The following is a 26720-nucleotide window of genomic DNA, read 5'->3' on the forward strand; positions in this document are numbered from 1 at the left end:
TGTTCTGACAGCCCTATATTCCGACACCCCTATGTTCCGACACCCCTATGTTCCGACAAGTTGTTTTCGCACATTATTACTCTTTGATCAATAACAAAAACACAACTTGTTTTACAGCCAGGTTTCCCGGCGAATTTCGGACGGGATTAGGTTTGAACATTCATAAGATGAATTTGTACTGTAAATGATGGAATCAAATTAAGATAATCGGTGCTTTGCTGTTGTTAGATGCGTGTCCGTGTTCTAACATTTCATGAGCCTTCAGTTTATACAAATTCCAACCCTCTTCTGCTGTAGTGGAAAAGAACTATACAATAAGTACATGACTCGAAAAAGGAAATAAACTGACAATAGCTCCCCCAACAGTAACACTGTAATAAAACATAGTTGTTGTTGTTGTTGTTGTCAACCAGTTTTCCATATACAAATCGCAAAATTGAATGATGCGAGACTAAAATAAAAAATAAAATAAAAATTATGTTGGTATTGTGTTTTAGTTCATAACAAAAGTGTCGAAGGTTTTCTAAACTGCATTACTTTTGAGCAGAAATGTAAATATTTAAATGTGTAAAATCCAATGGAGGTCAACTCGGTTTTCCCAGGGTTCGCTTACTTGAACGGCAACAATGGGTGCGTTCGTTAAGCTTCCCTGGGTTGACTCCGGTGTGCCCCCGGTGCGTTCGAATAGCTTCGACGTCAAACCAGGGGCTCACCTGGGTCAGCCCCCAGTGCTCTGCTTATGGAGTGGGTTATTTGGAGGTGACCCGAGGTGCATCATGGTTACCACGAGAGGGCGAGTGTGATCGTTCAATTAGCTCCTGTTCGTGGCTCACCCGGCGGATGAAAGCTCCACGTGGCCGTCGCCCGAGTGAGAACTGCGGGGTCGAACCAGGGAAGCTAAGCGACCGCATACACTGGTTGATCCAATTCGAGCTCCTTTCATCTGGTCTGGTTCCATTGGTTTCCGTACGCAGACAACGAACACAATATATGTACATGTACATTGTACATTGTATATTCATGTATGTCTGAGACGGGTGCACACACGTGGTGTGTGAGAGCTTATGCTTCTGATCGACACTGGGTCAAAGTTTTCCATATGGCTTCAAACCAAGACAGAGTCAGCGCCAAGGTAGAACGTCAAATCTTCTAGATCGAGCGAGAGAGGGTATAATTATCATCAGCGGGCCAAAAATAAAACTTTCAGCAATTTCAAGGTATGTTTGTATATTGCTATTTATATATTTTTTTATAAAGAGCAATATAACATGAGATCGTTTATAAACGATCTCATGTTATATTGCTTTTTATAAAATTGATTTTGTTAATGTTTATAAGGGTTTGACTCTGATACGTCCCTTCCGAAACAGCCCCACCTGAGTTTTTATTTTGCATTTAAAAATATAAAAATGTGTGTTTTTGAAAATATCATGTCCTCATCTCGGCCTCTGTTTAACACTTTCATCCCTTATTGAATAATGCAAACTGCTTGTTTACGTGCTTTTTTTCAAAATATATATAAAATATATATATATTTTTTTAGAATGAAGGGCTGGACTGTATTGCCAGCCCTCGTTTCCATGTAAATATCAATACGATGTTTAAAGCAGACAGCGGATACTAATGGTGATTACTCAAAACAATTATAAGCATAAAGCCTTTTATTTCTTGGTAACGAGTAATGGAGAGATGTTGATAGTATAAAACATTGTGAAAAACGGCTTCATTTGAAGTAACGTATTTCAACAAAGATGTAATTTTTCACGAATTTGATTTCGAAACCTTAGAATTAGATTTTCAGGTTTCGAAATCAAGCATCTGAAAGCACATAACTTGGCGTGACAAGGTTTTTTTCTTCCATTATTACCGCGCAACTTCGACGACCAATTGAGCTAAATGTTTCACGGGTTTGCCAACCCGTAGCGACCGCAGGGAGTTTGTCTTTCTCATAAAGAGGTCAAAGTAAAGGTCTGGATAAGATGTTTACCAGTTCATGTTATTTCTGACAACATTTAAAGAAATTAACCAGGTATTTTGTTTTATGTATACATAAATGAATGGTCATCTAAGTGTTAAACAGTGGCATTAAACACCCAAAATAGAACAGCACATGAAAGAAAAACTGCATAAAAAGTTATGTTTTTAGAAACATAAAGGAATATAATTTGTATAAAAAAACAAAAACAAAAACAGACGGACATATGTCAAAAGCAAAAAGATGAGCTACTGAAAACAAGGCAAGAGAAGAGAAACGAATAGTCTCCTGAATTTCGAACAAACATACAGCCAAGCAAGCTGCTGTAGTCTATTCCCATAAATCTAGTGAAAAACATCCATTATACTTTCCGAAGATGGGCAACAGCAATTGCCAAATTATCGGTCATTTCAACAATAACCAATACATTCGCAAAAGATGAGCAAAAGGATTAACTGCCAAGTAAGTTCAACCGTAACTAATTCATTCTTAAATTCAGTGAAGCAAGATAAAGCAGTGGATAGCATTGTCCAAATGGTCCAAGGGTCTTTATGCAAGTACCCCGCTTTGATTCACCACGGCATGAATCACAATACTTTAAATTACAGTATCATGTCGTGGGGTCGAACATGGTTTTTCAACCTTGTAGAACGTAGCAGAAAACGAAGCCGAAACAGTTCTGTGTCTGTTTGGTACTGCACACAAGCTCCACTATCGGGATCTCTGTTTCTAGTCTCCAATGACAAGCTCCGACGGGGAGTTACAATTATTTTTGAAAATTATGAACTTATTTGACATGTATATTCATCAAGCATCAATCATCACTCATCAATAATATATCGCAATTTGTTTATTCAAATTCAACTCTTCCGCGTATACATCGTGAAAGTCTTGGTCAGTGTTGTAAGTCACCACTTGGTCTCCCCCTTGGTCTTTGTCTTGGGTGTTGTACCGGTGTCCCAGAGAATTCTGTCCGCCGGATATTTGGTCCCCAGATGGGAATTAACATGGGCTGAGGAGGAGGATTCAAAAGAGGGCGCTATCAAAAGAAGTTTGTACACAGTTTGCCATAATATGGGTGGTGGTGGGGGGCGGGGGGGGGGGGGGGGGGGGACACACACCACCAAATCTCCGGGGTGCGGGGGGGGGGGGGGGGGGTGGGCAGAATACCCTGCCACACCGGTGTTGACTATAACACTTGGCTTGGTATTATTCAATTTTTCTTCGCACCATTCCAACATGGAACAGGCTCCCGTTGGAAGCAGTGGCAGCACCAGTCATGTTTTTTTTTTTTCGGCCAGTGGCCTTTCCGGCGGAGAGAAACACTGCGTCCCACCAGTCCTCCACCCACAGCAGCTTTAAGATAACGAAGATGTTGTTACTCACACCTTGTAAGATACTGCACTATCACCCCCATTATACCTTTAACACGGTGTGGCCATCTTCATTTTACTCCATGCCAACTCATTGCAACCAAACTGAGGCAGGACGAAATAATAGTCTGGTGCCATGTTTGCGCAATGAATGTTAGCATTTGTTACAGTGGAATCAGGGAACATGTCCAAGATGGTGACAGCTTGATAAAGGGCTATATCACACCATGCACAATCAGATCGCTTGTTAGGTGTATATTCATCAAGCATCAATCACCACTCATCAACTATATCGCGACCCCCGCTCTTTTATCGAACGATAGTGGGCGCTGTTGGAAAACTTCCAGATCACCCATGAACCACAGGGTGTACCACAATAAAAACAAACTCTTATTGGGTGCGTCCGATTATCTTCCCTGTGTCGACCCGGTTTGCCCCCGGTAAGTTCAAATAGCTTTAACTTCATTCCAGGGGCGCACCCGGGTCAGCCCCTGCTTGTAGAACGGGTCACTTGAGGCTGTCCCGAGGTACATGACGTCACCACGAGAGGGCGAGTGTGATCGTTCGATTCTTGCCAGGGGCACAACCGAACGGGCCCGGTACCGTGGGGTCGACCCCGGGAAGCTGTTTAAACGCACCCAGAGTAACCAATACTAAATGCTGAATGCTGAAAAAATACTAAAGAAACACTTGAAGTCTCTCAGCCTCTTGAAAACCAATCAAATGTGTTTTTGGACAGCTAAACTTCAGATTTTTTTTTCTTGTGCACAGGCCGCGATAACCAGTTTTGTCTTCATCGCTGTCTTCCCTTTTTTGCACCTTTGCACTTGTGATCGTCGATATTAAAGGCGCAATATATATATATTTATATATTTTTAATTATTATAATTCAATATCATAAGCTATAAAAAGAGAAACCTTTCTAAAAAAAATCATGAAAAAAGGGGGAAAAGAGGGCGCTGTCAGAGTTAGTTCGTAGTAATTTCGCCGTATGGGGGACATACTTCCGGGGTACATAATCTCATGTCCTTGACTTTTCAGATTGGCAGTACGAATCGACATCCATAGTGATCATTACTTTTTATCCCTTCATTTTATTCGAGAAGTTGACCCTGTGTGTTTGCCTTGTAAAGTCTGTCAATTGAACACAGGTGAAATCGTCTCTGTCTCTGTTTTCTGTTTCTCATTGTTTGTCGAGCTCCCATCCGTATTTTCCAGTTTAGCCGGGTGGGTACCGCTTGTGGTTCTTTCCTAGTCCTGTTTCGTTTTTCTCCACGTTTAGTTTATTACTTTCATATCCCGTATTGGGGGGGCCCCATGAGTTTTCAGTTTGAATCGACACCCACAGTCACGTGATAATGTCATTGTGCTCCTACGCTCTAGTTGAGATGAACATAGTTGGCCCTGTTTGTTGCCGTCGTAATTTTTGTCAATTGAAGAAAGTTTTGAGAATTCCAAGCACCGCCCCTATCACTAAGAGTCTGCAGTGGCCAGTATGAATTGTTGTCTTAATAACAGCTATTCCTTATTTTCAGTTGAGTTGGATCGAACTTTGAAAAAAATTGACCCTGTTTGTTGGCTTTGTAAATTTGTAAATTGAATACAGACATTTGTGATTATTGAGGCGACCCTAAATATTCGTGCATTGTTAAAGGCAGTGGACACTATTGGTAATTACTCAAAATATTTATTAGCATAAAACCTTTCTTGGTGACGAGTAACGGGGAGAGGTTGATGGTATAAAACACTGTGAGAAACGGACCCCTCTGAAGTGCCATAGTTTTCGAGGAAGAAGTAATTTTCCAATAATTTGATTTCGAGACCTCAGGTTTAGAACTTGAGGTCTCGAAATCAACCATCTAAACGCACACAACTTCGTGTGACAAGGGTGTTTTTTTTTTTTTTTATTATTATCTCGCAAGTTCGATGACCGATTGAGCTCAAATTTTCACAGGTTTTTTATTTTATGCACACGTTAAGATACATAAACTTTGGAGGCTAGTCTTTGACAATTACCAATAGTGTACACTGCCTTTAAGTGTGACAGATTTCATCCACTGTTTGGTCACGGTCATATCCCACATCAACCTTATGTTTGAAGAAACTGGGGGTCAGGGCACACAATACATGTTGATCAGTTACTCAGGACAACCACGCAAAAGGCGTCATAAACACAATACAGTTCCACCTGCACCGAATCTGTTGTTATTCCAATACAATCAATATAGTAAGCCCCATTAAAGAATTCGTTCTACAGCAAGTCTGGTCTTGGTGCAGCTGTTTCTCGTTCGACCCATTCAACAACAGCGCCCGCATCGACCGCCCGAGTATACACTAACACCCTGACTTAGCCTACAAGCTGCCCGAAAGGAAAACGAGAAACGTCTTGCAATAAGACTATATAGCAAGTAATGACTTGACTCCCGCTCTCAGGCTAAAGCCCGGTTCATACTTCCTGCATTCGCATTCGCATGAAGAATGAACCGGGCTTAAGTAATAGGGCCTTCTTTTCATTTTGATTATGCTGATTACATAAGACGACCAGTCAATAATAATAAGGATGGAGTTTGGATGACGATTGTGGAGGCGTTTATTTCGGCTGCTTGTAGGGCCTACTTATGTAAATCCGTTTTTTTCATTTGCAAGAACGTCTTCATGGGAGTCGTTGAGTTTAGAAAATGGTTCCCCTATGACGCATTTTTGCTTAAAATAATCAAGGTGATGACGACTGCACCAACAGTGCATGAGTTGTGCGCCAATGTGCGTGTGACTGAGGACAAACACGCGTGTGACCTTTGTCGTGATAAAACTTCGCTTCCTGCAGTCACCAAGACAGACAAGGTTATATTATTTAAGTTGAATCACCGCTTCAACAGGTTATTTCAATGAGAACACAAAGCAATCCTAAATGCGGACATGTACACGGTGTGTACATGTTTAATATAGATTGTGAAAGAACTACGTATTCTTCTTCGAACTCCTGGATTACAACGAATGTGGTGTTATTATTGTCAATATTTACCGTGTCAAGATGTTTAGTGACGCTATGTCAAGTGGACATGTAATTGATTTGCTTCGTGGTGTTAATTAATCGCTCATTTCAATGAGATCACAGAGCAATTCCATCTGCGGACATGTACACACTATAAAGTATGGAAAGGGGTGTATTGTGTGTTTGTCATAGAATGTGAAAGAACCTTCAGTTTTATCCGATTTCCTGGATTACAACAGCCGTGTAAAAGGTTAACATTTCTCAAGCAAGATGCTACAGTGGCGCTCTTAGGTGTTTATATGTTTACTTTAAGCCGAGTGTCTGATGTATCGATCAGAAGCAGCTTCGCCTGACAAGTTGCGAACCAGTGGTTTAAACAACTCCACAACTATCTCCGCGAGGACCGACCAGCCACTCGGCACTACCCCGTCAAACATGCCGTCTCGACGGTCTATAAAGCGGGGCGAGTCCCTGATCGAAGAAGGTAGTACTCAACAGTACGAGCAGGAGAGGAAGCAAATGGCGACAAATAATTTAGAACAGAATGAGGACATAACCCAGCGTACTTCTCTAGCGCATGGTCTCGTGGCTTCACTATTAGAAAACACCGGAGCACATGGGATCCCAAACATCAAGAGAGCACCAAATCTATTCCGTAGGTTGATGTGGACTGGATTGTTCCTTCTTGGGCTGGCCATGTTCTTGTGGCAGACTTCTTGGTTGTTGGAGAGGTATTATTCGTACGGTGTGGATGTTAAACTTGATATTTCGAACGATAGAATGATTGCATTTCCAGCTGTCACAATCTGCAATTTGAATGGTATCAGGAGTGAATATATCGAGGACCTAGTGGATGGTGGTTGGAGTCTTCCTCCAAGCTTAAACCGGCCTACACTGGTGATTATTAAATTGTCCTAATCTAAATGTATGTTAAATTTGCATCGGGGCAATGAATATTCATTTTGGTTTTACCCATATACACCGTTGTGTGTTGGCACTGAACTCAGTACTTTCCCGAGTTCTGTGAACAAAGAAATCACAGGCATATTACTCGGTGGGATTCGAACCCACGAACTTTACAATTCTAGAGCAGTGTTATGCAAACTAGACCACCGAGATTGCCCGGTAGCTAGAGGAAGTTCGAATCCTTTGTCGCCGATGCAAATGTAACAACAATTTTTAGAAATCGTTGCATTGCCCACTAAAACGTAGGATTCGAACTGCCTCTATCGCCACCGGGCAATCTCGGTGGTCCAGTTGTTATGACACTGCTCTTGAAGGTCGCGGGTTCGAATCCCACCCGAGTATGTGAGATTTTGTTTTCACAAAAGTCGGGCAAGTACTGAGTGCTTACACACATCGGTGAATATAGGCAGAACCAAATGGAATCTTAAATTGACGTTGATTCAAACATGGCACATCTAAACAGATTGGCCTAGGAAAACAATTTTTTTTATTTGTTTTTAAACGTACAAACTCACGACTTGATCCGTACATGTACTTTGCAATTGTATTTACTCTACGCATTACAGGCAAAGTCTGCCTCGATTGACGTCACGAACAGCGCCCTCTCGGGTCGGGGTCTACTCTTAAATTTGTAAATAACATAAGAACTGATTGTTTAAAACCCTAGTTAACTGTTTATTCACATTCCACTCATCAAAACACATATATTAGTGACAAAAGCTTTATTTTGAAAAAATAACACTTCCAGGTGACTTTAAGACAAAAAGTTTTAAATGAACACATTATTACAAAGAAACGCCCTGATCCGGGTCAGGCTAAAAAAAGCAAGAAACTGGTTTACAAAATTGGATTCTTACTCGGGCTCTGCATCGGTTTAGCCAATTGATGGGTCATTTTGCAGGAATTTCACGACGGCAATTACCCCCGTTGCCCTTCTTACTGGCCATGACGCCCTCTATAATGACGAAATTTCAGGCCTGATATTGACTCAGATTCCGGTTCACACCGGAACCCGGAACCGAGTCAATTCTAACCCCTTTTATTAATTAAGAGTCAATTATTTTCCATCCTTGAGATTTTCCAGAGGGAATATTGCTTAAATTTTACATTATTGAAATAATTACTTTATTGTTTACTAACGTTTACCCGAATATTAATATAGGACTTGAAACTTTGCGTGGTGGAAATACGATGCATTTATAAATTATTAGTAAAGGCTTGCGTGTCTCTAATGAGTTGGGGTGGCCTTGAAACCAACGGTTCTTTCCAGAGCCACCCAACTCATTAAGAGAGTATCATTACATGGCGTTACCAAACCTTTACCATCCCGACTATTAATGTTCTTAAAGGCAGTGGACACTATTGGTAATTGTCAAAGACTAGCCTTCACAGTGTATCTCAACATATGCATAAAATAACAAACCTGTGAAAATTTGAGCTCAATCTGTCATCGAACTTGCGAGATAATAATGAAAGAAAAAACACCCTTGTCACACGAAGTTGTGTGCGTTTAGATGGTTGATTTCGAGACCTCAAGCTCTAAATCTGAGGTCTCGAAATCAAATTACTTCCTTCTCGAAAACTATGGCACTTCAGAGGGAGCTGTTTCTCACAATGTTTTATACCATCAACCTCTCCCCACCTCTCACCAAGAAAGGTTTTATGCTAATAATAATTTTGAGTAATTACCACTAGTGTCCACTGCCTTTAAAGGCAGTATGTTGAGATACACCAAGTAAGAAGACTGGTCTTTGACAGTTACCAATTAGTGTCCAGTGTCTCTAACAAATTTCCTGAATCCTTATTTCTATCAGGGCCTCCCCAGTGTTGACCCAGATACCGAAGAAGATGAGCAGTTTAGTAAGATTGCAGACGCTGTCAAACTGGTTGGACTTCTCAATTACCATAAAAGACCCCCGACAGGTCACTTGCTCTCCGACATGCTGCTTAGATGTGTGTTCCAGGGACGGGCTTGTCATGCTCGGTAATAAACCACCATTTTTTTTTTCTTAAAGGCAGTGGACACTATTGGTAATTACTCAAAATATTAACGGCATAAAACCTCACTTGGTAACGAATAATGGTGAGAGGTTAATAGTATAAAACATTGTGAGAAACAGCTCCCTCTGAAGTGACGTAGTTTTCAAGAAAGAAGTAATTTTCCACGAATTTGATTTCGAGACCTCAAGTTTAGAAATTGAGGTCTCGAAATCAAGCATTTGAAAGCAGACAACTTCGTGTGACAAGGGTGTTTTTTTCTTTCGTAGTTATCTCGCAAATCCGACGACCAATTGAGTTTAAATTTTCACAGGTTTGTTATTTTATGCATATATTGAGATACACCAAGTGTATAATAAGTCTTAAATCCACTATTGGTATGGCGCTACAGATAGACCAACTATTTGAAGTGGGAATAACTCAGGGGAGATGAATGTATGGGTTGATATTCCTCTTAAAACAGTCTAGATTATAGGATGGAGGGAAACATGCACCAGGCAAGGAGTTCCAAAGAGATGCAGTGGAAAACACTGTAAAGAAAAGTGTTTAGGTTCTGTAACAGATTTCGAACGCGTCAAAGGGTTTATGTTAAACACTTAACAGTGTATAGAGCCCATGAGTTGTGTTGTAAAGCAGTGGTTTAAATATCAAACTTAAACAGCTACCTGAGCGGAAGGTTTTTAACGGAAATGGTATTTAGACTTGTTTATAATGCACTTGTTGACCATTTTAATGTAATTTTGATATCTTTACACTTCTGAGTTTTTCGTAATTATCGGTTAAAAAATCAGGCCCTAACCTAAAGGTTTTGAAAAACTAAAAACACTTCTGCCGTTGAGAGCGCGCGCCAAAGGACAACGCCGCTGACGTCATTTGTGGGAGTTTGCTTTGTTATACCTCCACGCTGCAACAAAGCGGCTTTACAAATTGGAGCTCCCAACTATGACGTTTTAAGAGTGATTACGTAACGGGGCTTTTCGCAAATCTCTCAGAAAAGCACTAGATAAGGGTATTCAAAATGATTACTTTTTTACACAATCAAAATCTATTTATAATCATATGACTCGATTTCCTTATTCATTGAAAACATTTTAAATGGAATTCAGCAAAGTTCACGACTTGACATTTTCGTTCAAGCAGGTCTTTAAACAGTGTAAAGTTGTTGGAATGGCTCTTGGTTCTACATCTCAGAAAATCAAGAGTGTTTGATTCTTAGAATGGTGATGGTCATACCCTGTCAAACCAACCGAAACAGTCATTTGAAACCACACCCTCTTCAAATTTGGTTTGTGGGGTAATTTTGGATCAACAAGCTAAATTAATTTCAAATTATTTTTAGCCCCATCCGAAAAACGGTTTTCACACTATTTGCGAAATTATTTTGAGCTTGTTAAGCCAACATTGCCCCGTAAACCAATTTTGAGAAGATCTGAAGAGAGATAGGGTTCAACCTGAAGAGAGATTAAGGGTTCAACCCATTTATAGATGATTTGAAATGGAATGATCAGGTTCGTCATTTTTAATAAATAGGTTTTCTGGGCCGTTTTAAACAAACAAACCTATTCACACCGACTCATTCCATTTTCGTTTGAAAATGCACGCTACGTTGAATAAGCATTCTACAGTCAAAGGCAGTAATTTAATTTCACCAGTTTATCGTTCACTGGTCAATGTTAAGGTAATTTAATCACCAACTAAGTAAACATTTTCACAGGTTTGTTATTGTATGCATATGTTGAGATACACCAAAGGAGAGAACTAGTCGCTGAAAATATTACCAAACGCGCATTTTTTTTGACCCATATTTTTTTCACCCCCCCCCACCCCCACCACACCTCCAGATTGTTCTTTTGTTGATCTGAAATAATATTTTTATCCTCCCAGTGATTTCACTCACTTCCATCATTACCTGTACGGGAACTGCTATATCTTCAATGCTGAAACAGAGCCAACCCAACGACGGTTTGTTAGTAAACCTGGGCCCCTGCACGGTAAGTTTCTAAAAACTCATCGCAAAGGTTTTTATTAACTTGTATCTGGTAAAATATTTGTTCCAAGTTTGGTGGGAATTGAACAAACCGTGTGTTAAATTGTTCACTTGCTTACATTTAGACTACATGTAAACGTAGCGATAAAACATGGTGCCCATCCCAAAAGACATCAAGTGACATCCAAATGGCAAATAATATGATCGTCGCTAGTGATTTATTAAGTTTGAATCATTATACCTTGAGAGGTAGGTTCATAGACTATTTTATTTATTATTATTTTATTTTATTTTATTTTTTATTTTATTTATTTTATTATTTATTTATTTTTTTTTTTTTTTTTTTGGGGGGGCAAAATATGCTGATTTAAAGGTCACATCCATGTAACACAGGTCCCCTGTAAACCATTCAGCTGAATATAGTGTCTGCTTGATGAGTCAAGAACGTTGAGCTATCCATATTTAGCGAAGTGGCACAGGTACCGCATGGCCAACCGCATGATTCACAAAATGCTATCAAAATATAAATCTCTAAAACTCGCCTTGAGCTGGGTTTGGGAAATTCAATTATGTTGACATATTTTTATTGACTTAGAGGCAGTGGACACTTCTTGTAATTACTCGAAATAGTTACATGTATTAACATAAAATCTTTCGTGGTAACGAGTTTAATGGGAAGCTGTTGATAGTATAAAACGTTTTGAGAAACGGTTCCCTGTGAAGTAATTATAGTTTTCGAGAAAGAAGTAAATTTCCACGAATTTGATTTCAAGACATCACTATTACATTGTAGATCAAGCCTCGAAATCAAGCAAAAGAAAGCACAACACTTCGTGTGACATGGGTGTTTTTCATTTCATTATTATCTCGCAACTTTGACGACCGATTGAGCTCAAATTTTCACATGCTTGTTATTTTATGCATATGTTGAGATACACCAAGTGAGAAGACAAATCTTTGACAATTACCATTAGTGTTCATGTCTTTAATAATATTCGTTTTTTATGGCGCTTTATACACCATGCCTCAAAGCGCTTCCAACATGATTATCTCTGAGAACCATCTCAGCTCCATGGGGAGTATATAGCATGTGTGCCGCAAAATATGTAGCCCACTATAAACCAACCGCAAGAACTATCTTCCCCCTCACATGTTCCCGTTTCCCTGGGTGGAGAAGCAATAAAAGTAAAGTGTCTTGCTCATGATCATGGACCCACGTGTCACGACAGAGATTCGAACCCACACTCTGCTGAAGAGAACCACCAGAGCTTGAGTTCGATGCTCTTATTCGCTCGGCCACGAATATTTAAGATGACATGTTTTGACCAACGAGGGAAATTAAGACGAAATGATTACAAGATGCTTACTATTAATACCATCTTACTTTCGTACAGGGCCGCGCCTACAATTAATGCAACAAACGAAACTCTAACTTACTTTTAAAGGGTTTGATACCCTTTTCATATCAAGGTTTTTGCAATGACTTGAATTCTTAATCGTAAAATTTACCTGCAGGAGTTTCAACTAATTGTTAGTCGTCAAGTTTTTGAGCCACTGCCGTCGATTTCACCAAACTCTTCCCAACTTAGGATTAAACTTAGGACTTAAAGGCGGTGGACACTATTGGTAACTACTTAAAATAATTATTAGCATAAAACCTTACTTGGTGACGAGTAATGGGGAGAGGTTGATAGTATAAAATATTGTGCGAAACGGCTTCCTCTGAAGTGACACAGTTTTCGAGAAAGAAGTTATTTTCCACGAATTTGATTTCTAGACCTCACATTTAGAATTTGAGGTCTCGAAATCAATCATCTAAACGCACACAACTTCGTGTGACAAGCGTGTTTTTCTTTCATTATTATCTCGCAGTTTCGACGGCCAATTGAGCTCAAATTTTCACAGGTTTGTTATTTTATGCATATGTTGAGATACACCAAGTGAGAAGACTGGTCTTTGACAACTTCCAATAGTGTCCAGTGTCTTTAAGTTACATTTCTAATTCTACCTCCATTGGTTAGGGCGACTTGGACGAGTTAAGTTCGTAGACGTATAGGATGCATTGAACCCATTCTAATTTTTGACGAGTTAGCCTACTCGTCCTAGTTCAAGATAGGATTTCATCTCTCAAACAGCTGCCGTCGATTTCACCAACTCTTCTTAGGGTTAATGTTAGGACTTAGGACTTCGGTTCAGTAGTCGATAGACGTTACGACACATTGAACCCATCCTAGGATAGGAGACTCGGTAAAGGTTTAATCCTAGCTTTTCTCAAAGTCATTATACACTTTCGGTACAGAAAAAAAGGACAAAGTTCACAGATTTACAAATAATTTACAGGGTTTACAGAAGGTAATGGTGAAAGACTTCTCTTGAAATATTATTCCATGAAATGCTTTACTTTTTGAGAAAACATTAAAACAATATCAATTCTCGATAGCGATAATTACGGTTATATTATATGCAGTGTCATGACACGGCGAAACGTGCGGAAACAAGAGTTATTTTCTCCCGAATTCGATGACCGATTGAGCCTAAATTTTCACAGGTTTTGTATTTTTTATATAATTTGTGATACACGAAGTGTGGGACTTGGACAATACTGTTTACCGAAAGTGTATAATGGCTTTAGAATCGGCTCATGGCAAAGTTGATTGTCACAATGCTTCAAATCTAAGCTCAGAATGTTTTCTCTGATCGGTATAGGCTTGACTGTGGAGATGTACATTGAGCAAGATCAATACATGGAGAATATTCAGCCCTCTGCTGGGGCTAGGGTCGCCGTCCATCCACAGAATGAAATGCCATTCCCGGAGGACGAGGGTACAAGCGTTTCACCTGGACACGAAACATTCATTGGTGTCAAAAGAGTAAGTGTGTCAAACTTTCCTTTCAGTGATTTTATGAATAGTATATACTAATTTGTAAAACGCCATATCGGTAAGAAAGACACGCTTGGCGCGTAGAAAAAGAACTATGCTAATGACGGGGACTTTTAAGAAAGCTTTGGACATGTATTAGACTCAACATGTGTGTTTTCAAGGTATTTTTGAAGTTGGAGAGACTACTTGTCTGAGGTTCAGTGGTCTCCCCAAGCGTGTTTAGATTGAGGGATGTTAAAGACAGTGGACACTATATTGGTAAACAAAAATTAAAGACCAGTCTTCCCATTTGCTGTATCTCAACATATGCATAAAATTAATGACAAACCTGTAAAAATGTCAGCTCAATCGGTAATCGAAGTGGCGAGGATGCTAGATTTCGAGACCTCAAGTGCTAAATCCGAGGTCTCGAAATCAAATTGGTGAACAATTACTTTACTCAAAAACTACGTTACTTCAGAGGGAGCCGTTTCCCACAACGTATTTTACTATAGACCTCTCCCCATTACTTGTTATCAAGTAAGGTTTTATGCTAATAACTATTTTGAGTAACTACCAATAGTGTCCACTGCCTTTAATAAGGAGCATGGCGTTTGTAGAGAGAATTAGTCTTGTAAGCTCAAAAAGTAGCTACACATAACGTACCAATACGCTTACCAGATTAACATTTTCAACCAAACCACAAAAGTCACAAATACAAACCGTAACTAATACTCAGCTCGTCTCTGTTAAAGGCAGTGGACACTGTTGGTAATTACTCAAAATAATTATCGGCATAAAACCTCACTTGGTAACAAGTAATGGGGAGAAGTTGATAGTATAAAACACTGTGAAAAAACGGCTCCCTCTGAAGTGACATAGTTTTCGAGAAAGAAGTATTTTTCCACGAATTTGATTTCGAGACCTCAAGTTTAGAATTTGAGGTCTCGAAATCAATCATCTAAAAGCACACAACTTCGTTTGACCAGGGTGTTTTTTTTTCTTTCATAGTTATCTCACAACTCCGATGACCAATCGAGCTCAAATTTTCAGAGATTTGTTATTTTACGCATATGTTGATATACACCAAGAGAGAAGACTGGTCTTTTACAATTACCAATAGTGTCCACTGTCTGTAACAGAAAATTGTCAAGCAATATTTTCTGCTCAAACATCTGTATGAAATTGGGTATAAACAAATATTTCCAGCTGGGCTTTTGGCGCCATTTTATCAACCTTTTTTTTTTCGTTGTCCGTTTCACATTTTGTTGAGTAATATTTCTCTGTATGTAGGGCATCCATAGACAAGAGTAAATCATTCTTGGCCGTGAGGAGAACACACTATTGCTGTGTATTTCGCAAATGTAAGAGCTGGATCATAACAAGTAACTCAAACCACTTTAATGGACGTGTGGTGGATTGGATGCAAGAAATGTGCAGCACTAATTGACGAGATGTTTGAGCGGATGACACAATTAAGGTCGCTATTGATAGATCAAATCAGCAGTTTCCGTGTTAGCTAATCAACGTGTGTACACTAGTGACCCCACCCCTCTTTTAAAGAAAATCAATAAACCTGTAGACCCATAACCATTACTACTAAGAGTAAATAATTACAGAAGAGTCAATATCAGTCATAACTAATGGTCACTACACACAATAGGAGACTTTCCAACGCTAGGTGGCAGCAGACATACCGGGTAAATTTCCATTGTTTACGTAGTTCTGAACATGCGCATAATTCTGAGAACAATGGATTTACCCGGTAAGTCTGCTGCCCTCTATCGTCCCAGAAAGTCTCCCATTCACCATCAGTCCATGTCCGATCTCTTTCCTTCTGCCAATAGATCATTTGCATAGAGACGGAGCACCTAAAGGGACAGGCAAAACGTATTGAAAAGTTAAACAAAATACTCAAATTATTTCGTTACTCGAAAATGTGTTTTGTTCACACGAAATAAGAAATTATTTCGTTCCTTAGAAATGATTATCCGTTCCCCAAAAATGTGGACTGTTAAAGTTTTATGATAGTTAATCAATTTACATCGTGGACAAAAAGTATTAAATTATACAAACAAATAATATTACAAGTTTTATTGTTGTTACTGGTTTTATTAGTATGACAAAATCAGTAATAACACCGTACTACCATTTCTCTTCTTGCAGACGAACTACACCCGTCTGGAGCACCCGTACAGCAACTGCACGCTAGATAACGACAGGAACAAAGAAACGATCTTCAATTTGGCTTTACCGTACATCCACTATAGTCAACGGGTAAGTCATTAAACCTTGGGTACATTGTATTTTATGGATAATTTTGAGCGTGTATGTCATTAAAAAAAATATAAAAAATACTTGGTAACGAGCAACGGAGAGCTGTTGTAAAAAAGAAAAGAAAAACAAGGTTTAGCATAAAACATACTTGGTAACGAGCAATAGAGAGCTGTTGATTGTAGTATAAGCATGTTAAGAAACTGCTCCCTCTAGTAACGTATAGTTTTTGAGAAAGGGTTATTACTCGCTCAAATAATAATAGACTTCATCTGAAGCCTCTTATTATGCATCTGAAAGCACTCAAAGTAACGCAACAATTGTGTTTTTCTTTCATTGTTCTCTTTTGCAACTTCGATGACTAATCGAGTCAACATTTTCACAGATTTGTTGCTTACGTTGGGATACACTATAAGTGATAATACCAGTCTTTGACAGTTAACGTGTCCCGTGCCTTTAAAGGATTTTGAGTACTTTTTGTAACACAAAACACAATGTCCACAGATTTACATTAAATTTACACCGTTTGAAGATAATGATAGAAAGCTACCTTAAAGCCATTGGACCCTTTCGGTTCAGAAAAAAAAAAAAGTTCACAGATTTACAAATAACTTACAGGGTTTACAGAAGGCAATGGTGAAAGACTTCTCTTGAAGTATTATTCCATGAAATGCTTTACTTTTTGAGAAAACAGCAAAACAATATAAATTCTCGTTAACGAGAATTACGGATTTATTTTAAACCCATGTCATGACACGGCGAAACGCGCGGAAACAAGGGTGGGATTTTCTGTTGTTTTCTCCCGACTCCGATGACCGATTGAGCCTAAATTTTCACAGGTTTGTTATTTGATATAGAAGTTGTGGTACACAAAGTGTGGGCCTTGGACAACACTGTTTACCGAAAGGGTCCAATGGCTTTACAATATTTGTTGCTGAGGTGCTGCAGTTTTTGAGAAATTAATAAGACAATGTTATGAAAATACGTTTTTACATGCTAAGACGAAAAATATTTTCATGACATTGTTTTACTCATTTCTACAAAAAATACAGCACCTCAGCAAATAATATTTTCAGGGAAGTTTTCTACCATCAGTATCTTCAAACTGTGTAATTTTAAATTAAATGTGTAGACATTGTGTTTTTTGTCCTACAAAAAAGTACATAGACCCTTTAATAAGGAGAAATTAATTAACTTTGTTTTTATGAATGAAACATGCAGAGAACCATTGCAGCCTTCCCATGCAACTGATTTTACATCCCAATAGCACAAGCTTTTAATAAATATTAAATTTGAAAATTACTTTGCAAACTTTGCTCTCTGTAGGCATGCGAAAACGACTGTTTCTACCAGAATTTTACCCAGGAATGCGGCTGTACGAATGCCAAATACAGGTATGATGACAGCATTCCGTTGTGTGTCGACGCAACCCAAGGTAAGACATTATACCGTTTAACAATATTCTATTTCTGTGAAATTAAAATCTGGAAGTTTGCTTTGTTATACCTCCACGCTGCAACAAAGCGGCTTTACAAAATGGAGCTTCCAACTATGACGTTTTGAGAGTGGTTACGTAACGGGGCTTTTCGCAAATCTCTCAGAAAAGCGCTGGATTATAGGGCGTTCGAAATGATTGTTTTTTTTTACAGAATTGAAATCTATTTGTAATCATATGACTCGATTTCCTTATTCATTGAAAACATTTTAAGTGAAGTTCACGACTTGACATTTTCGTTTAAGCAGGTCTTTAATAGGCTAAGGGAATCAGAGTGTGGCGAAGAGGTTTTCCACTAGTGGTTTAATCCCAACGAGGCCTGGTTCTTGATAATTTTACCGAGACGAAGTCGAGGTAAATTATCAAGAACCAGGCCTCGGCGGGTTTAAACCACTAGTGGAAAACCGATTCAACACACTTTGATTCCCATTCATAAATACCTTTTTGGTTAAAAGGCGTAATAAAGTAAGAAACTCTATAAAACTTATCCGTTTCCGAGTGCTTGAGCTCTGTATGTTTCCACCAGTTTCCTCAGTAAGTAAAATTTCAAGGGAAGCCTTCTACTATCATAATATCCAGACTGTTTAAGTTTATTGTAAATCTGTGGACATTGTATTTTTTAAGGAAAAAATACATTAGACCTTCTCATATCATGAACCATTAATGATGTTTTATATCATGTGATGAGAGCAATACCGAAATAAATGTTTATTAAATTTAATTTAAAACGCTGAGTCCTCAACCACTGATTGTTTTCAGAAAGAAGTTTTTACATGGTGGTGTTACACCGCAAAACATCACCTGGTCATTATAACCATGCAGTTTCAAATACCAAACATCACCTTTGATAAATTATTGGAAAATGTACGTGCAAAAATAAGTCAGTGTGTGCCCCCGGTGTGTTTGAACCTGATTAATTTACAAAATGGTATACTTTAAGAACAACAATTTTAAGTTTAAAATTGTACCTTTGACATTCATACAACTTATTAATGTAATTTACATGAATATTTTCAGATGCGTGCCTGGACAGAATTGAAGAATTGTACCTAGACGGGGATCTAGACTGCAACTGCACCTCCCCATGCAGGTAAATCGGCTATATCCTGCTCCCCCATGCCCCCCCCCCTCCCCCACAAGATCTAGTGGTTTTCTGTTTATGTGTGTCAAATTGTTTATTTCCTGTGACTGCATTGGTCTCGCTAGTTCATGAAAACATTTTCCATGGTAAGTTGGGTAGTAAACAAACTGTCGGAATTCGGACATGACTAAACGACACATGAGTATGACTTTAATGTTAAGTTTGACAATATTTACCGAAAGAACTCTATCATACTACATAATATAAAGTCTGACGTAATTGCTAAAAGAACACTTGTACGCCCATCGTCAGTTGTATTGATTGGCCCTCCGATCAGGGTGCTCCACCAGTCTACTGCACAAGTAGACCAAAAACATGGATTATGACCACATTGGCAGTATGCCAATTTGTTTGCATTTAAATGCAGTGGACGTTATTGGTAATTGTCAAAGACTAGCCTTCACAATTGGTGTATCGCAACGTATGCATAAAATAACAAACCTGTCAAAATTTGAGCTCAATCGGTCATCGAAGATAATAATGAAAGAAAGAAACACCCATGTCACACGAAGTTGTGTGCGTTTTAGATGGTTGATTTCGAGACCTCAAGTTATAAATCTGAGGTCTCGGAATCAAATTCGTGGAAAATTACTTCTTTCTAGAAAACTACGTCACTTCAGAGGGAGCCGTTTCTCACAATGTTTTATATTATATAACTGACATACAGCTCCTCGTCATTTGATTGGTGGAACTTACTTCACGTGACATTCACTATTACTCCCATCCGGACCGGCGATTAAAAACACCTATTCGCCCATGGGACTAGCATTTCTCATTCAACAGTTAGGATCAGCCTTGTTCCCAATGTTTTTGAGCAGTACAGCGCCGCCGCGCCGCTGCTTAAACAAAGGAGCACCTGTGCAAAAGGTTGTGATCCGATTTGTGCAATGTTGCCGCTACGCGGCGCTATATGATTTTGGTTGTCAGTATTTTGGTGTGGTTTTTCATAATGTTATACTTTTAAAATACATAAAAATGACAAGGATCTATGTGTCAGTGATATAAAACAAATATTGAGTGGCTTTAATTCGTGGAATGGGAGGAATATTATCGCTCGGTAACATTTCGACTGTTCCTTTTCACTCGGCTTCGCCTCGTGAAATGGAACAGTCCAAATTTTACCTTGCGATAATATTCCTTCCATTCCACTCTGAGCCACTCAATATTTATCTTCCCATTACTCGTCACCAAGAAAGGATTCCCTTTTGATAATTACGAATATGAAATTTCAATTTATGAGCATAGTTCTGAGCAGACATATTGATCTGCTGTATACAATAGTAACTTCAATTTCCATTGATTGTACAGGGAATTGGGATATGACGTCACAGTTGGACAGGCACGGTGGCCGAACGAGAAGTTCAAGGTGAGAGGATGTCTGCCTCGGGAAAAAAAAGAAAGCAAAAAAAGACTTCCGCTGAGGATGTGAAATATTAATTGGCAAAGGTGTTTTCAAACAACTCTCTTGGACTAAGGGACCTACATTTAATATTGGGCAGCTTATTGCTATAAAGAATGAACTCAGTCATTGAGTAGCGTGGTGTTAAAGCCATTATACACTTTCGGTACAGAAAAACAACAAAACAAAAAACACAGATTTACAAATAACTTACAGGGTTTACAGAAGGTAATGGTGAAAGACTTCTCTTGAAATATTATTCCATGAATGGCTTTATTTTGTGAGAAAACATTAAAACAATATCAATTCTCGATAGTGAGAATTACGGATTTATTTTAAACACATGCCATGACACGGAGAAACTTGTGGAAGCAAGGGTGGGTTTTCCCCGTTATTTTCTCCCGACTCCGATGACCGATTGAGCCTAAATTTTCACAGGTTTGTTATTTGTTTATGTAAGTTGTGATACACGAAGTGTGGGACTTGCATAATACTGGTTACCGAAAGTGTATAATGGCTTTAAAAAGAAATAAATTGAACCAGAGTGATATAAATTAAACCAATGAGAAACCTACCTTATTTTCATCAGAGGTTTTTGGCTATAAATACGATTACCTGATTTTTCTTTAAAAAAAATTACCAAGGATTTCGGTTGTATCTCTACACTTTATGTATACACACTGTAATCAATTATAAGCTGACAGTTATAACATTTGATTTTTGGGCGAAGACTTTATTCCAACATGTTTTAATTATAACCGTCACAAAATATACTGTCCTTCGAATTGGAATAATTCTATAGGCAGATTATTCTTCAGTGGACATAATCAGTGGACATAACCTCTCCATATTTATGGCGGTGTCTCGAAAACACTTTGAAATGAAACTTCCATAGTATAGTTTTATGGTATGTTTATATTACATCATTGAAACTATAACGGTGGGTTTTAACTACCAAACATACTATTCCTTAAAAAACCCCAGCATTTTCCCATTTTGACACTCTGTGAGCAAAATCTTCTTACAGCTTTTTTGTTAAACTCTTTCAGCCTTTTCTTTATACTTCTGTCCGGAATTTCTCGGAAGATTTGGAGCGGGACATCGACGGGGAGTCGGATCCGGATTTTTTGGAGTGAGTAGCGAATGAAACACATAATTTTGACCACTAGACTGCAGGACTTACAATTACCAGGTTGTGGGTTCGAACCCGCCAAGCTATCTGCTGATTTCAGAAAGACTATACTTTCTGAATCTCAATGTGCTCCTTTTTTTGCAATTCATAGTTAACGATTTTAAGCCAATGTTTGTATGAGAGACATTGAACTTAACAGCCACTCACAAGTTCGTGGGTTCGAATCCTACCAAGCTATCTGCTGATTTTATAATGACTACAATAAGTATCCTCTTTTGCTTACTGATTCCACTTTCTTGTTGTGCAATACATACTTAAATTTTAAACCAGTGTTAGTATGAGAGAGATTGGATGTTGCCAGCATGGTGATTATCCCCTCTTGTGTAAGTTTGTCAAGGTCCCCGGAAGGGAAGATAATCCTAAAAAAATAAATAAAAAAAAATACATATTTTTCCATGTGATATTTTTATCCGGGACTCTCTCACTATTTTTGTTCATTTGATATCTATGACGGGTTAGATTGCTCAGTTGGTAGGCCACCGACCCGGTAATCCGGGGTCGTTAGTTCAAATTGAGCACTAGTAAACTGTTCTGTTTTAAACCCAAACCATACATATACCCAGACAGTTTCCCTTGTCTTATAATACTTCAAATATAAAATCTAATGATGATTCAATTTTCCTCAAGTGATTTTATTGACACATTTCATTGCTGCGCGAGATAGCGACTTGGCCGACCGTCTCTTCATTTTGTTCATAAAATTAGGAACAGCCTTCGGAAATAGAACATAAATATTAATTTACAACTAACACAAGAACAAAGTAATCTTCTTCTTATTATTTTTTTGCAGGAAGAATGTGCTAAAAATAAACGTCTACTTTGACAAACTCGAGTACACCACAATTTATCAGGAGAAAGCATACGACGTAAGTCAATTTAAATTTAATCCGATTGGATACATATTTTTCAGAAAAAAAAGAGAAAAATATACATTTGTACTGAAGGGATAGACTTAAATCATATAAATTCAACAGTAAGATTATGTATGGAGCCCTGGAAGTGCCATCGGACATCTTGAGATAGTCTATTGCAGAATGGTGTAATCTATGAATTATCTCTATAGATGACGGTATCCTAAAATAAACGTCGTGTTCCCGACATAATTATTTATAGATGTCGACATCATGAGCATATTAATTAAAATGTCGACTTCCAAAACAAAATTATCTCGGGATTGATGAACGTCGGATGTCGACTTCACAAGCTTATTCATCATGGGACGATAAAATCTTAGGTTTGTGATGTCATCACCCTGCACTAAATTATCTCATGATAACAACACCTTGTAAGGTACTTCCAGAGCTCCGGAGATGAGCATTGCTATACCAGCGATGAATACTGATGCTCATTCTACAAGTCAGGGACCAGACTATTTGTCCTTTTAGCCTCATCATAGTTAAATTAATTAACGGAGGCTTAATTGTGACTGTAAATTGAATTATCTCACCTGCACCGCACGAAATTCATGTACATCAACATTTCTGTACATGATACATTGCTCTGAATCAATGACAGGTTTATCTGCACGTTAAGGCCGGTTTAAGGCCGGTTTATAGTCGGTCGCGCGATGGTCGCGCAACGGAAGACTTGCGCGCAATCCTAAGACTGAGGCCTAAAAACCATGTCTTTTTATGATCGCGCGTCAAGATTTCCGACGCCCGACCATCGCGCGACCGACTATAACTCGGCCTTTACATAGATATAGAATTAAATAACTAGATCGGCCGCGCGTACATACGCGCCACTACCTGTGTAGAAAATAATATGTTCGCCATGGACGCGGTAAAAATTTCACGTTCGAAAGGCGACGCGCAAAAATGAACACGGGAGATAGGCCTTTGACGCGCTAAATGTCACGAGCTGACGGCAAAAAGTCACGTGCTGACGGCAACGCACAGAAAATGTACACGGGAGATAGGCAATGGCGGCCCCCATGCCAGAACCCGCGTATGTACGCGCGGCCGATCTAGTTATTCTATTCTATATCTATGGGCCTTTATAGTCGGTCGCGCGATGGTCGCGCGATGGAAATCTTGACGCGCAATCAAAAAAAGACACAGTTTCTAAGGACACAGTCTTCAGGATCGCGCGCAAGATTTCCATCGCACGACCATCGCGCGACCGACTATAAACAAACCCGTGGACGTGGACGTCAGAAAATTGTGTTATTAAATTCTTTAGAACGTGGAGTTACCATTTTTAACGTCAGGTGTACGTACGTGCAGACTTCATACGTGAGCATGCAATAAGCTCAAGTGGTGGCGTCACTTAGAAAACAACACAATTTGCTGACGTTCGCGTTTTTGCTCGCACAACGTGCAGTTTATAAACCTCCCAAGTGATTCTTTTTTTAATCGATTTCGAAGAAAACAAAATCCTCATTGAAAAAGCTGTACGACAGTGGCAATGTACAGAACTTGTGTACTTACGGGGTACTTTTAATAATGCATATCCCACAGAGGATTTTTTCAAAGGGGGATATAGCAATAGTACCCCGTGACTGCCATATAAGGATTTGCAGCAATACATGGTGATAGTTCAATTTAATGTACAGAAACAGGCCTGCTTTGCTCATGACAACATTGCATTGCCCTTTAATTAGGGAAAAGCCAACATTACGCCTCGAGATAAGGGGACCATGGGGGGACATAGTAGTCCAGTAGTGTGTCTATAATATTATTAATACACAGTGTTTGTTTACTTATACTTATCTGTCATAACCGATTACAAAGATTTCCCGTGCAAATTATGTTTGTATTTCGATTTACCAACACAACCATCTTTGGGCAAGTTTGAAATTAATCAAAATATTTTTAAAATTTCAACGACTCCAATTAATGATTAAAATTGAGAGAAAATATAGCTGTATAATTATTCCTTGGCTGCTATTAATATTTTACACTTGTTGTGTTTTGGATTTTATCAGGAGATCGCACTTCTTAGTGATATGGGCGGCAATGTAGGATTATGGATCGGTGTGTCTGTACTCACTGTGTTTGAGTTCATCGAACTTGCCTACGATTTGTGCAAACTTATCGCTTACAGGTAAGGTATTTATATTCATAATCACAAGCTGCTATTTCGGTTGTTGTTTCTGTGCGGATAAAAATCTAATCAACACGGACAATCGGCCTATAGTGTCACGGGCCTGCGTGTATACTGTAGTTCTACTCGAACCAAAATGTATTTTTTAAATGTACGATCTGATCAGCTGTGTGTCGGCATAATCCAAGCAGCCTCTTGATGTAGATGGAGTTATGAACTTCACTTTGTTTAGTGCACGCGCCCCCCCCCTCCTTTCGTATAAGACATGTTTGTCATCAAAGATGGCGGTTGATGACGTCATATGAAATGCCTCTACGATAACTGTTAGAGGGAGGGCTGGCGCGTGCGCAAATTAGTGAGTCCATGTATATTATACCCGCGTACGAAACATCGAGTCATCACATAACTTCTAACATTATCTGCATTAACAAGTACAAATAAGTCGATGGATGTTTTTGTTTGATCAACAATACATGAAATAAAAGACCTGCGGAAAGTATGGCATAACTTGCTGTGTGATTTTATTCTTAAAAGGAGAACATCGTACAATACCCTGCACAGCATGTAAACACAACGTCTTTCATTATGGTCAAAATAACTGACATCATCAGCTGTTGATGTTTTTTTTTAAGGATTTTTAAATACATTTTCTCCAATTTGATTTCATTTCAAAGGGAAACATTTCAAAGAAAAATGGTTCTAGTACGAACTTCATAATCAGTTAGCTAACAGACGTAAATATTCAGCAATTAAGTTGTGCATTCTTACCAAACACGTATATCTAAAGGCATGCATGGACATCTTTTGTAATTGCCAAAACCCAGTAATCTCACTTGGTGTTTTCCAACATATGCATATTAATATCAAATCTCTGAAGATTTTGTGTCAAGGGGATAAAAAATAACACTCTTGTTGCACAACAATAATTGTGTGCTTTCTCAGATGCCTAAAAAGGGATTCAGGTCTGAAGTAACTTAATATTTGAGTGAGAAATTACTTCTTTCTCAAATCGTCGGTCCTTCAGTGCGAGCAGTTTCGCACAATGTTTGATGCTATCAGCAGCTATCTATTGCTCACTACCAAGTAAGTTTGTATGCTAACCTTTATTTTGAGCAATTGCCAATGGTGTCCAGTGCCTTTAATTTATAAATAATTGTTTTGATTTTATAATTAAGTGTGTTTCTGTCTTTTCTTGTTAAGGATCGCAGGTGGCCAGATGGGACCTCGAGGAGCAATGAGCACAAGCAAAGTGACGGCGTCAGAAATAGATTTAGAAGTAAGAAACAATGGAACCATCGACGAAGAACACTCGCACTACGAAAATTCGTAATAGACATCTGTGGCGTTATTTAACTCAAAGTTGTTATGTATTAACTAATTAGTTGATACAAGTTTTCACTGACAGAGCTCTCTGTCCAAGAAGCGTTGAAATGGATTTTCTTTGTTCGTAATAATGTCACATCAGTATGGAGCTTTTAAAGGAACATTAAACAAATGTAAACAAAAATATTGATAATAATGTAACGAATCCGGAACAAAACAGTCTTCGTTTGAACGAATATAATTAAACAAAAATCAATCATCATTCTCGAAAAAAAGAAGATAAATGTTAGTTTTTAGATTTTCCCCAAATTTTATTTACCAATGTTCATTTAAAAGCTCCGTACATATTGATTGCATGTTTCTGATAATGATTGCCATGCTTTTACCTTGTACACATTTGTTTTTAAGTCATACTAATTCAAATGAATTAAAAGTAGTGAACACAGTTTTTGTGACGTTTATGAAGCATATTTATTGCAAACTGTTTTATTTAAAAGTCAGTTTATACTTTTGGTTATTATTGTCAAAGACCATTACCCAAAGTTGGTTTGTCCCAACACATGCAACTCACCAAAACTGTGAAATTGGTTCACTTGGTCGCCGACGTTGCTAAAAAAAATAACGAACGAAAAAATACATTAAATGTTGCATAGAATCGTGTGCTGTCATAAAGCCTTTCTCGGATTCACTTTTGTGTGT

At 38.6% G+C, this 26720-nt stretch overlaps 1 protein-coding gene across 2 annotated transcripts; it reads left to right on the forward strand.

Moving 5' to 3' along the window:
* Positions 1-5857: 5857 nt before the first annotated feature.
* LOC117296021 (amiloride-sensitive sodium channel subunit alpha-like) lies at positions 5858-26720 on the forward strand. Of its 2 annotated transcripts, none has more exons than XM_033778863.1 (12): positions 5858-7237; positions 9121-9290; positions 11189-11295; positions 13998-14161; positions 16319-16429; positions 17753-17861; positions 18939-19011; positions 20371-20428; positions 21511-21593; positions 22444-22519; positions 24580-24698; positions 25899-26720. In XM_033778863.1, the coding sequence occupies exons 1-12, from the start codon at positions 6665-6667 to the stop codon at positions 26026-26028; spliced, it is 1773 nt and encodes a 590-aa protein (XP_033634754.1). In that variant the 5' UTR covers positions 5858-6664; the 3' UTR covers positions 26029-26720. The 2 variants fall into 2 exon arrangements, with proteins under 2 accessions (XP_033634754.1, XP_033634753.1); XM_033778862.1 differs by having other exon boundaries at positions 25907-26720.

The sequence above is a fragment of the Asterias rubens genome, chromosome 10, assembly GCF_902459465.1.
Source record: "Asterias rubens chromosome 10, eAstRub1.3, whole genome shotgun sequence".
NCBI lineage: Eukaryota > Metazoa > Echinodermata > Asteroidea > Forcipulatida > Asteriidae > Asterias > Asterias rubens.

What these genes read in the sequence shown, in the direction of transcription:
- LOC117296021 (XM_033778862.1), top strand. Translation starts at nt 6,665, where the DNA reads ATGTATCGATCAGAAGCAGCTTCGCCTGACAAGTTGCGAACCAGTGGT. An exon ending in GTGTGTCGACGCAACCCAAG is followed by an intron (nt 17,862 to 18,938) that starts GTAAGACATTAT and finishes GAATATTTTCAG; the next exon opens with ATGCGTGCCTGGACAGAATT. An exon ending in TGCAAACTTATCGCTTACAG is followed by an intron (nt 24,699 to 25,906) that starts GTAAGGTATTTA and finishes TAAGGATCGCAG; the next exon opens with GTGGCCAGATGGGACCTCGA.